At 43.1% G+C, this 13,220-nt stretch overlaps 1 protein-coding gene across 1 annotated transcript in view; it reads left to right on the forward strand.

Moving 5' to 3' along the window:
- Positions 1 to 10,950: 10,950 nt before the first annotated feature.
- SLC27A6 (solute carrier family 27 member 6) overlaps positions 10,951 to 13,220 on the forward strand; it is a 65,674-nt gene continuing 63,404 nt past the window's right edge. The window contains exons 1-2 of the mRNA XM_034774592.1: positions 10,951 to 11,095; positions 11,701 to 12,203. Coding sequence (XP_034630483.1) covers positions 11,723 to 12,203 — 481 coding nt within the window. The 5' untranslated portion in view covers positions 10,951 to 11,095; positions 11,701 to 11,722. The remainder of the gene's footprint in view (positions 11,096 to 11,700; positions 12,204 to 13,220) is intronic.

A 13,220-nucleotide genomic window follows, 5' to 3' on the forward strand; every position in this document is an offset into this window, starting at 1 on the left:
GATCCCAGAGTCTCAAGTATGGCACCCAGAAAATAAGGAACATACAATTAGTGACCATCTGTGAAAATATGGTTGAAGTGACTTGCCTACATCACATAGGAATTTGCAGGGCCGTAGCAACAAAGAACGTGTCCCCCTCCGAATGGTGGCCCCCTCCAAACATATGTCTGGGCGGGGCCACTTACAATGCAGAAACTGGAATGCGGTATTTATTTTGCCACTTTTAGGGGCCCCCTTCCTTGCGGGGCCCACTCCGGTCGGAGGGTACGGAGGGCGCTCGCTACGCCTCTGGGAATTTGTGGCAAAGGCAGGGATAGAATCAGTTCTCCAGGGCAGCACTCAACTGCCTTACCATAAGGCTATCCTTTCTCTTCCTCCAATCCCCTGCCTCGCTTGCTACATAATTTCCAATTTCTGCAAAAAATGAAGTAAGGGTCCTACAAACAAGTCTCTTTCGCTACATGCCTCGGATTCATCCGCAGAAAAAGAAAATGAAAGATTTGTTTGTTTTATTTATTTATTTTTAATTTTTTTAACAAAAGTAGAGAACGAGTACAGGAGTCTCAGTTTTGAAAATTACAATACCACTCTTCTATCACTTTTTAACAAAAATAATTTCTGGAAGTGTTTGGCTTTGAATTTTACAGAACTTTCCATTTGAAAGCTGCTCACCTTTTCCACTGTGGTTAGATTGCTCTTCTTGCATTGGTCTGTAGTAACATTTGTATAAAAATACTAGGCAGAAGCTTGAACATATATCTCTAATTGTTCCTTTTTCCATTAAATTGGAAACATTACATTTGTTCAGATGGGACCATTTTACATTTTTTTTACTTTGCTTTGTTTTTAATCAGGAGAATGTTCCCACTCTTTTTAAGTTTCATTCAGCTTTTCTGTCATTTTACAATCCCAACCTCATTACCAGAATTTTTACTTTCCCATTCAAAATTAAATTCCCATTGAAATTAAAGAAATCAAAAAGAAAATACAAAAGTAAAGTCACATGCTAAGCTCTCATTGAGTCTACTCTACAAGCAACTCTGAGAACAAATTAGCTGCTGAACTCTGCACATAGCAAGAGTACTTAGAATTTTAAAGATGTACTACCACAAACAAAAATAATCCCATTGTTCATAACTGTACACATTGCACTGTATAGTTATTATATTTTTTCCTAATACAAGATATTTCCCCAGATACATCCTGTTCTTTCCTCAACCTGACAAGTTTTTTCTTCCCCAACCTTCCCCTCTTCCAACTTTTTCCATTTTTGACAACATTCTAATAGCCACCATAACCAAGCACACAACCTGTGTGTGTGTGTGTACACCCCTCTCTTGCCATCTCAGCCACATGCAGAAAGTGACTAATCCTTTTCCATAACAGTGTTGCCAGCTCGCTCAATTTAATGAGTAATGCAATTTTAGTCCCTACTGGAGCAGTTCTTTCTCTCTCCCCTCCAGACCCAAGAGGTGTTGATAGGTGGGGAAGGGATGGAGAAGAGGGAGCAGCCAACAACATTTTCACAAGAGGATGGAGGATGCAGAAAAAAAACCCAGCACCTTGCAACACCAGGCCTTGTAAGGAGAATGGGTGAAGAACCCACAGAGCTGCCCTCCCCCACCCAGCTGTGGTCAAGAAGAGAAAAGGACCAGGCTGCAGCTGCCCCCTCAGGACTGAGAGAGAGAGATTAAGTATCCATGGAGCTGCAAGAGGAGCAGAGGTGCACTGAGAGATAAGACATAGAAGAGCTAGGAGGATGGGTTGATGGACTTACAGAATACTGGGAACATCAGCATTATCCAGGGCCTGAAGAACATGGCAGAGTCCTGGTTTAAAGCATTACATTTTGGCTTAGTATTGTGTCCATGGGTTGCCTCTACATCTCCCAGTTTATTTTTCCAATACTCTCTTTGGTCATGGAAATGCTTTCCTTAGAAATTACCATGCTGTCCTTGGCCACTGCTACAATCTCCTGGGAAAGCTCCCTGACTTCTTCCCTCTCTGCCCACAAATACTGCCTCTGACCTCTTTGCCATTTCGTTTTTTCTTTGGGACACCATCATAAGATTTGAACATTTCATCCTGAGTTTTCTGTTTTTTGCCTTCTCATGTTGTCCAGCCACTTGGCCATTGATACAGGCCCTATTCTTGAGGGTCTGGCTGTTGTAGGTACCCTGACTGTGGGAGTATGAAAAAACACAGTTGGTTGTTCATATTTCAGACTTGGAAATGCTTCTAGCTCACATCCACCTAAAATAGCAGCAGCCATGGGGTACCCATAACAGAAGCTAGCATGCCCATATAGCACGATGCAAATAAATTGTAAAGATCAGTTCTCACATGCTGAAGCTCTCTCCAGATTTGCCTCCTGGTATGGATGTTTGGCTGGGACTCAGGCTCTGTTGCTGCAGGGGAGGAATCAGGTTGGCTTTCTATATGGCTGGCATCAGGATCCTGAGTCCCCAAAAGATCCTGGCTGTCAGGGGATAGCTCCTCACTGGCCTCCTCATTCTCATCCTCTGAGTCTTGCTGGGCATCCTCAGAGGCTAGGGGTATTGAGCGAAGAGAGCAGGCAGCAGGTACCACAACCTTTCTGGTTTCCATGGTTGTACAGTTGTGGAAAATCCTGCCCAGTTCTTCAAAAAAGGGACAGGTTCCATGTCCCCTGTTGGATTTTTTTTTCTTGCCATCTGGTTTTAATGTAGATCCTCCTGAGCTACTGGCTCAATACTTGGCACTTGCTGGCATCCCAGTCATGACCCCTCAGGGACATCTGCTTTGCAATGTCCAAAATCAGATCTTTATTTCAGTGACTGGCCACAAGCGCTTCCTGCACCAATGCTTCACCCCAGATGGTGATGAGATCTAGGGCCTCAGCATGGCTCTAAGCAGCTGCCTGAGGCGTGACATGGGGCCTCTGTAGCAGCTTCCTAGCATTGCTGATATACTGGAATCCAGGAGCAAATTATTTAAAACTGGCACAAGGCCAGATTTTGCCTGAGAGGAGACATCCTGGCAACTTAACAACAGAGCAGTGGAAGTCACACAGGTAAACAAACAGATCAGTAATAGTGGCCTGCAAAGCAGTATTGGATAGTTGTTGGAGGACTGCCAAAGTGACATGAACAGTAGACCAAGCTAATTTGTTTCACAGCAAACATAGTGCACTTGGCAAGAGTACTCCAGAGTTCATGATAAATGCAGGATTAGTGCGCTCAGATGGACTTTTGTGTGTATGCAAGCATTTTCAAACCAGATTAACTCAACTTAATCTGATTTAAACCCCTAGGGTAAATAAGCCCTTAGTTAAGTAACTTATTCTGAATGTAACTTTTTGCAGTTCACTTTCCACATCTTTATAGCAGCATCTTCAATATTTTCTTTTATTTTTATTTTTAAAGAGTTAAAAACAATATTATATTTAGTATGGTGTTTTATGAGAAAGAAGCAGATTTACAGTACAGGATGTCTGTTTACATAAGTTAGCTATGCAAATTCTATTCTTTTGTGTGTCTTTTTTTTTTTTTTTTTTAAGATTCCTTATATAGAAAATTCCCTAAAGTAAATACAAAAAGCTGTAATGTTGGAAGAAGTCACTTTAACATGGGCTTTTATTTATATTAAGACAGTAGTACATCAATTTACAATGCAGCTAAAAAAGGTAAATTAAACATCCATGCCCAGTAAGAACCATCTTTGAGAGATGAAGGAATAAACGAGCTACAAAACTTTAACCAACATGAGTACCTCTGTATTAGTGCAAGTGCGTTATATAATAATGGCTTATGTGATCTATTACATTGGTCAGAATTTGTTTCTAAGCTTAGGTAGAAATGGATGTTCAGGTAGCCACAACCATTCAGATCTGATAGGAATTGGGTGCCTAACACTTTATTTGTGTGTTTGAAAATATCCCACTCTTATTCTTTTAGCTAGTAATAAAACAATGCCTATTCTTAATGTATTTTCAGTGCATGTCCTACCATGAAGTGTAATATACACAATTTTGGACAATTCCAGTTTTTGCAACAATGTTTGAATTTTCCTGCCAGTATTCAGATAACTTGGAACACAACCGTGACATGTGAAGAACACATTTTATATTTACATGATAACTTTCACATTTAAATCTGCAATTTGATTGGTAAGTAGCTATTTTCTAGAAGAATATTTGTGTAAGAGGAGATTCATCTGTGTTTAATTTTAAAAAAATGTAGTCCAGACTGCATTCCAATTCTTCTTCACAATTTATTTCCAAACCTGATACATCATTTAAAAAAAAAAAAAATCTTTTAAACTCTACTTGTAATGGGCTTTGTAAAATGGCTTCAAATACTGGGGAGTTCTAACTCCCACTAATCTTAATAATCAATAAATAATCCTATCTTATTTTTTCATATCGGTCCCTACCACCAGCTCCTCAAATATTGTCTATGGCAAAGTACTGTGCAACTGTATATAATTAAAGTAACAGGTAACTGGCAGTTTCCATTCTACTGTGCACTGTTCAAAAGATTTAAGCATTTCATCTAGTATAAATAAACATTCATCTACTATTGTTCTTCTCTTACTTTATTTCTCTCCCCCCCCCTCACCCCCCAGAAATTTGGACAAAGCTATGAGGCAACCACTGGATGTAACTGGGTATCCAGCCTAAAAATTCCATATATTTTTTTTTCTTTTTAACATTCTTAAGTTTTGTATCCAGACACTAACTGAATGTTGAAACATGTAGAGTATCTAAATGTATTTAACCATTTGGAGGGGTTGTATGGGATATCTATGTGGTGTATCCATCCAATAGCATATTTTTTTTAACAAATAAAAAGCAGGGGTTAATATCCTGGGAGTGAACTAAGGAAGGAGATGGGTCAACTGTGCCATAAAATAATTATATAAATCTGCCTGCATAACATCACCACTGCCTTTAGAAAGCATTCATATTTTTTGGGGAGGTAGGGGTGGGACAGCAGCCGGGGTCATAGGTACAGTCAAAACTAAACAAGTTTGAGCAGCACTGTAATTCTACAATGGTGAAAATTACCAGTGAAAATTAGTCAATTCCCCTCCCCCCCACTGCCATATTGTTATATTTGGTTACTACAAGTCTGTAGCTGAGATAATAGATCTGATGTGTTTTTGTCCTTCATTATATTAATACCTAAGACACAGATTCTAGCTTACATGAATTCTCGAGTCCCCTTGCCCTCAGTTTCTGTGGGCACGGAAAGGAACCTCAGCAAGGCTGAGGCTGTGAAAGTGATCCACACCAGTCAAATTTTCTTCCAATGAATAGTGAACAGTCTTCTCAGCAGAGCTAAGCAAATAACTGATTGTTTAGTTCACTGGCAATTCTGAAAAAATAAAAGTTTTATTTCAATTTTTTTTCAAAAATTAATGTTTGAAATTTCTGTGAATTGAAAAGACAAACTGATTTTTAACCAAAAACCAAACGTTTCATTCAAACTGAAACCAAGCATTTCAATTTTGGGCATTCTGTAACAAATTCTGTAATTAAAAATTATTATATTTCATTTTTAAAATGTCATAATGCTTTGATTTTTTTAAAAAAAAATTATTAGGATTTTTTAACCAAAGTTGATGTGAATTTGTGAAATATTTGTGTTTCTGAATCTGCATTTTTTTTGCCCCCTCCCCCCAAAAAAAGTTGGTGAACATTTTTTTTGCCCAGCTCCAATTTTCAGATTTGTGTAATGTGGAACAGCCAGCAAAAACGATTCAGTAATAATTGGGGATGAATTAATCTGGTGGTTATACTTTCACTGTTCTTGGGCAGCTACTTTTTTGAACAGAAAATTTACATTTGGAAGGGCTATTAGTCTGTACTATGAGCAATTTACTGAGGTCTTTATTTAAATATCTTTGAGTTTACAGAATACAGATCTGTGCTATGCTTTAGAATTGGTGGAAATATTCCTGTTGTAATAACACTTAAACATCTCATTAAGGTGTTAGGTGTTTTTATAAGTTAATGGAATGATGAAGCCATTTAGTGACAGTGAATTTTTACACAAATAATCTTTTTGACATTTTATGAGGGGGGAAAAAAAAGACCCGTTTTGAAATAACTAACAAAACATGACATGAAAACTGCAATGGGAGTAATATATACCTCGATAGCATTCATCACCATGTGTTTTTTACAGGTTTCCACACTCCATTTAGGGCTTATGTCCCGCCCTCCGTCCCTGTTTGTGTCGAGGTTTAGCACCGTTGGCCATTTTGGAAAAAAAAAATGATTTTTTTTTTTATGTTTGATAGGGAGTATGTTGCATGCTTGTGCTTTGATGCATTTGGTTGTTTAGAGAAAAAGGTAGAAAGAATAGAGTGAGAGAGCTTAAAGATTAAAAAAGAATGCTTTGGTAAGGTTTAGAGGAAAAAAGGAAAGGTTGTTTAGTTACGTTTAGTAAGGAGAGGTGATTTTTAAAGGACTGGTTTGGCATGTTAAAGAATAGGAAGACAACAAAGAAAAATGGAGATTTGATTTAAAAGAAGTAGTTTGAAAGAATAGAGGCAAGTTATTAAAGAAAAGAGAAATTTTGGTTAGGTTTATAAGGAGAGGTGTTTCTAAAGGACTAGTTTGGCATGTTATTAAAGAATAAAAATTTGAGAAACTTAAAAGGTGTATTAAATATAAGGGTAGGTTAAGAGCATTTAAAAACCTTAAATAAAAGAGAAAAATATGTTAAAAAAGAACACATACGGCAAAAAAAAGAATTTTATAAAGCAGAGACTGTTTAGTAAGCACATGGTAAAATGTATAAAGGAGGTTAATAGAAAAGAGCATTTAAAAAGAGTTAAGTAAAAGAGAAACATATAAAGATAGGTTAAAAGTGAGAACAGGGCAAGAAAAGGGAAAAGAAAGCACATGGTTAAGTCAGAGAGAGAGAACTTGTCCTACCAACTGTTCCTGGGGAAAGTGGCAGTTTCCAAGGTTCACAGCCCCTCAGGCTTGTTATCTCCACCTTTGGATCGGACCATTCAGATGCTTTTCTACAGCTGCATCATAGAATATTTTCCTGAACCAATCCTATAGTCTCAAGATTTTTAAACAAGAGCCATCTCCCTCCCCTCTCTCTCACCATCCTTTAAGTGCCTTATTCTTATCTGAAAAAACAGACCTCAAGCGTCTTTCCCACCATTTAGCCCTTTTACATAGGTGCTTTAATAAAGGTTAAAACCATAAGCTTAAAACCATAAGTTTTTTTTTATGCCTGTGTAGACATACCCTGTGAATCCACAAGGTTCAAGGCAAGACAGGCCAATACATATTATTTTACATACTCAAGTCTTAATGTAGCATTTAGATGTGCTAGTTAGGCACAAATTTGAAAATGGGTGTCAATTTTTTCTATATTTGTTAATACAGTTTTCTTATATAAATCTGTACTAAGATGCAGTTTGTAGGAAAAGTTTTATACATAACTAAGTCATACATAATTGCTGGAGCAGTCTATTAACTTCCTTCCCTGATGAGAAAGGGAAGAAGAGTAGCTGAATAGGCTGCACACAGGGAGGGAGAGAGACTGGCTGAGGGATAGATAAAAGGGAATTTCTATGTGGATTTCTGAGAGTGAGAATGAGCGCATCAGGGTTGCAAAGATGGAAGGGACAATAGCTGAGTAAGATATAGCAGGCAGGGTGGGAGAGTGAGTGCCTGTATGTATGTGTAAGCAGAGTCAGGATGAGCTCTACCCTGACATCTGGTGGTGAATTATGGCGAGGGTGGAAAAGAACTTCAGGGGCTGATCTTGTTTGCATAGGCACACCCACCTGCCTAGCCTGGGACGACGACAACAACTGAAAGTGGTTACTTTGGCTGGTGTGGGATCCCCAGTTTCTCTGTTATTGGGGCAGGAAGAATAAAGTGTTACCCTGATTCTGTGAATCAAGGCCAGTGGAACTGTTGTATGACAGAGGGACTCACCAGTAACTAAGTAACACTCGCTAGACGAGGGGAATGGGTTACAAAACCCAGTGAATTGAGAGAGGTTGGGGACAGGTATGTGTACCTGATGGTATGGGCCCCTTTTGAGGGCCTGGAACACCAATTGCACTATTCCTCTCTCTCCACTGTTGAGTAGCAGAGCTAAGTTTGCTTCTATTAGGAGTCTAACTAGAAGTTGCTGAACTGAATTCACTTTGGGCCAATAGTGCACCAGCACTGGGCTCCCCTATTACAAGCTGAAATCACTAAGAGCTAAAATTGCTAAGCTGAGATCACTGAGTGCTGTGTTAACCAGTGGGGGAGCCTGAAGAAATATTGCTAAGTAGCTAGCAGAGCCGAGCAGTTTGTGGGGCGGTTGGAGCAGTCTATGGAACAGCAAGCAGAGCGGAGCTGAGCCATTTGCTGGGGCAGCTGGAGTGGTTCATGGGACGGCTGGTGGAGTGGAGTGGCTGGCAGAGCTGAGCAGTTTGTGGGATGGTTGGAGAAGCGGAGCGGCGCGGCTGGTAGAGCAGAGCCATTCGTGGTAAAGGCTACAGCAGAACTCCATGGAGAGGTGGGGCAGTCGGCCTCGGACCATGTAAGGTGCCCCTTAACATCCCGTGTGCCCCCCCCATATTTCTGCCAAGGCTTGGGGCGGTAAAACTCTGTAGATAAACTTTTGAACTCTGGGGCAGCACTGACCAGGGACAGAGACTTTGGGGTGATTGGACTTAAGACCCTGAGGGGAAAAGGACACTGCCAAACTTACTTGGAGGTGGGTCTTTTGCTCATGGTTTGTGTTATGAATCCTGTTTGTGGTGGTTCCCCAACATAATGCCGCATTGTTTCCCTCCTTTATTAAAAGGCTTTTGCTACACTCAGACTCTGTGCTTACGAGAGGGGAAGTATTGCCTCCTAGAGGCACCCAGGGGGTGGTATGTAATTGTCCCAGGTCACTGGGTGGGGGCTCGAGCCGGTTTTGCATTGTGTTATTGAAACGGAACCCCTAGATACTGAACCTGGCCCTTGTTGCTGCCAACTCAGAGGGGCAGAAGGGTTACATATGTATGGGTGGCGGGGAGATAGGAACAGAGAGTGGCTATAATATTTTGATGTTTTCTGCCTTACAACAATTTCTGCAGATGCCTTGAAAAATGGACTATATGCAGTACTATCACTGCAAAGAAAAGACTGTGACTGCAGACCTACATATACACCCAAAGTCTGCACAACCCTATACTTTTTTTTTTAATTAAAAAGGGAAACTGGTAGAGCACCTGTAGTTTTGGAAGACAGTGGGCTGCACCCTCCATCTGAGAAGGTGAGGCTCTGGACTGCAGGCTGCGGACAACTCAGGTTCTGGTTGCATTGTGTAAAAGTTATGTAATGTTGAAATAAAAACAAGTATTAAATACAAGCTCTCCATGTCTTAATGAGAAGAGCAGCACACCACAGGGTGGATTGCAGGCAGTGAGAGTAACTGGGATGTAGAGAGGGAGAAAAGAGCAGGAAGGCTGGGAGGAAGGGAGACTGACTGGGAGGAGTGTTGCAGAGAGTGAGACAGGGTGGCTGAATGGACTTGTAGGCAGTGTGGATGGGTTGTTGGTCAGAGAGAGACAGATCATGGCTGTAGTTACACAGTGGGAGAGAAACTGTCTGGTTAAGATGTTACAGGGGCGGCAGGATGAAGGGATGCTCCTACCCCTCCTCCCTGATTTTGCCCCTCAGCCCCTCTCCTGCCACTACCCACTTATGCTTGACTCTCCCCCCCTAGCCCCACCAGTAAATTTCCACCCCCTGCTCAGACCCTGACCATCCCCCCCCTCCAATTTGCCCCCTTTTTAAACCTTCTACAGAGCAGGCAGCAGAGTCTGATTCTGAGTGAAGGCAATGGCATCGGCAGATGTTACTGAGCTTACTCAGTTTGGGTGAGCATGTTCAGTACAACTTAGATAGGAAATTCTGCCAGGGAGCTGTTTGTGTCCTCCCCTTGATGGTCTCCCAAAGAGCAAGGATGAGGTAGCAAGCCAGTGGGCCACCCCCACCAGAAGCCAAGGGAGGGAGGGAAAGGCAACCACTCTGCTTCCCTGAGGGGTGTGAGAATAAATGAGTTTGGTTGAGAGGTGTGCCTCAGATCTGATGAAGGTTGGAGCAATCAGGGGTTAGTGGGAGCCTCTGGGTTGAGAGGAGGCAGGTTACTGTAGTGAGGTGTTTGAAGGAGATGGAGGGGGAGCTGCCATGTTTAAAGGGACTTGGGTGAGGTACAAGGGAGCCACTGGATTTGTTGGGGGTTAGTACTGCCAACCCCAAGTGTTCAAAAATCAGGTGACTGACATCAAAATAATAACATTATTAAATAATACACTTTGGGGGCTCTTTATTTACCTTCTGGTTTTCTAAACTTCAGGGTGCACTTGGGTAACATTTTCAAGCTTCTCTCCACAACCAGGAGGACCAGAAACTTGATTGTCACACATTCCATTTCCCTTGGCTCTAAGATCTGTTGTTTTAAGGGTGGGTCGGGGATATTATGTTGTGAGATACACTATAAATCACAAACGGTACTGGGTTGTTGGGAAAGGTATCTGGGGGATCACTGGTTTGGGAGTTAAGATATGTGGAGCTGGGTTCTAGGGTTGTGGGCTTGGGAGAGGAAGGGGACATTGGGCTGAAGCAGATAGAGGGGGGAGCACTATGACCACATGTCCCAGGAAAGAGCTAAAGCCAGAAGGTTCCTGGTAAAGTGGGACATATGGTAACACTAGTCACGTTTGTCTCACTTGAGTGAGAGCTGTAGGCTGCCTATCCCCACTGCTCACCCCGTCTGCTCTGCCGGGGTCCAGACTCCCACTTCTACTCACTGGCTCCAGCAGTGGCTTTGGCCAGGGCCAAGTAGCGTGCCCGGCTAGCTAGCTAGCTCCTGAGCCGGGGGCGGAAGAGGGCGGCTCCCTTTCCTTTGTTATATACAAAGGCCGTCCCCCAGCGCTGCTCTCAGTGGAGCGGAGGGGTGGAGTGAGGCAGCAGAGGCTTTAGCTTCGCCTTATGCAAGGAGCGCAGCAGGAATCGCAGCACCGAGATTCCCCACCCGTCTTCTCCGCAAGTGCCTGTCTGACCTTAGCCCCAGACAGGAGGTCGTGCTAGTCTGTGAGTCCCGGGGGTGTAGGGGAGAAGCTTGTTCCACGCAGTGGGTCTTGGGGCGGAGGGGGCGTACTTACCTTGCTCTGCCTAGTGAACGCAGGGGACCCTCCCTAGTCCCGCTCCGCTCCCTGGGAGTCCACGGGCCGCGGGCTCACTGCTCGCTGGGTGCCGTAGGCGCGGCGTGGCGCGTTCCCCTCCCTTTGCTGGGAGGACAGGGGGCTCTTGCCACCTCTGCTCGCCGAGGCTCGGAAGTGCAACGCGGGAAACTTGCCTGGCTCTGCCTGGAGAATGACAGGGGGTGTTGGCTCACTCCGCTCGGTGGGACCCCGGGGGCAGCAGGAGCTCTTGGCTCGCGCTGGTCAGTGAGGCCGGCTGTGGGGCTGCCCATCTTCCACCTGTTGCCTTGTTCTGAGCTTCTTTGAGGTGCTCGTGCGCGTCTCTTCCCGCCCCGGGTTCCCCCAGCTTGCTCTTTGGGGGACAGCTGCCGGAGTTCCCGGGTTTCCTTTCGGACTCTGACCCGTCTCTCCAGACTCAGGGACCCCATTAAGGCACCCTAGTACTGCTGGGTGGGTGAGGCGCTTGCAACAATTGCTGTTGCTTGTTGTCCGCAGGTTGTTTGCTCCGCTTGTTCCGATGTTACCCTTTTGGGTAACGGGCGCCGCAGCTGGGATTGTCTCCCTGCATCTCATCCAGAAACTCCTCTTCCCCTACTTCTGGCACGACCTGAAATACCTGCTTAAAGTGATAAAGTATGGGCTGACCGTGGAGATCTACAGGCTGCGAGGGAAGATTTTCACGGTGCTGGACAGGTTTGTGAAGCAAGCTGAAAGGCAGCCCAACAAGCCATTCATCCTCTATGAAGGGGCCGTTCACACTTATCAGGACGTGGATAGGAGGAGTAACAGGGTAGCTCAGGTCTTCCTGCAACAAGGAGCTCTGGAAAAGGGGGATACGGTGGCCCTGCTGATGAGCAATGAACCTGACTTCATCCATGTGTGGTTTGGAGTGGCCAAGCTGGGCTGTGTGGTGGCTTTCCTCAACTTCAACATCCGATCCAGGTCTCTTCTGCATTGTATCAGCAGCTGTGAGTCCAAGATACTTATTGTGGGAGCAGGTACTGTATATACTTACTTATGCTTTTAACCTCATACACTGCATTTCTCCCCACGTCCTTTCTTTGGAGACCTAGTTTAGACAGATGATGTATTAAAGTAGCACCAAGAGGCCCCCAAATCATGACCAGGTCCCTTTTGTGTTGTAGGTTTATGAGGATATTGTTCCTAACCCAAGCAGCTTACAGTCTAAAAAAAGTTTTGTGTAATTTGTGTGGCATAGAGGAGATGAGACCCCTGCAAACATACAACAGACAACTAGCGTTTAGGAGAGGGATGTAATAATCAGGGGTAGCTCACTTTGTGTTAGTTTCCAAATTATGGGTGGATTTTTGTTGTGTTCAGAGGAGATAGAACTCCTTTTTTGACCTGCGTGTATTGTACAATGTAATTAGTGTTTATGAGAGAGGTCCTCAAACCAAAACCACATATCCAAAATCAGCTTGATAGGTAAAGAGCTTCAGCATCCAAATCCAGGTGCTAATTTTGCAAATGGCTCTTCATCTTTATAAAAAAACTAAGCAAAATCTCAGACTGGAACACTCCTGATCGTTGGGGTTGGAGTGTGTGTGTTTCAAAATGTACACTCTAAATATGCAGCTTTGTCCCATCTCTAAAATTATTACGTCTACCTGCACTCTGTGCCTTGTTTCTGGTTTTCTACGTATTGCTGTGCCTTTATTAGGCTGAGAGAGGGATTTTGCACCCTTTTCACCTGATTGGTGGAATTCCTTCTACATACTGTCTACAGTGGTGATTTTCTATTTTTAAAAGTAATCTTAAAACTTCCCCCTGATAATTTTTAGTTTCATTGGATGTTTTGTACTACAGTTTGTATTACTGTTCGTACAAGTGTCTGAAAAATATGAGTGGAGAAGAGTGTTATTTACGCAAGCTACTGAAATTAGAACCAGAGCTGCAATGCAAATTCAGCAGGATCACAAAACACATAATGAAGAACAGGAGTACTTGTGGCACCTTAGAGACTAACAAATTTATTAGAGCATAAGCTTTCGTGG

The sequence above is a fragment of the Trachemys scripta genome, chromosome 6 (genome assembly GCF_013100865.1).
Source record: "Trachemys scripta elegans isolate TJP31775 chromosome 6, CAS_Tse_1.0, whole genome shotgun sequence".
NCBI classification, from domain to species: Eukaryota; Metazoa; Chordata; order Testudines; family Emydidae; genus Trachemys; species Trachemys scripta.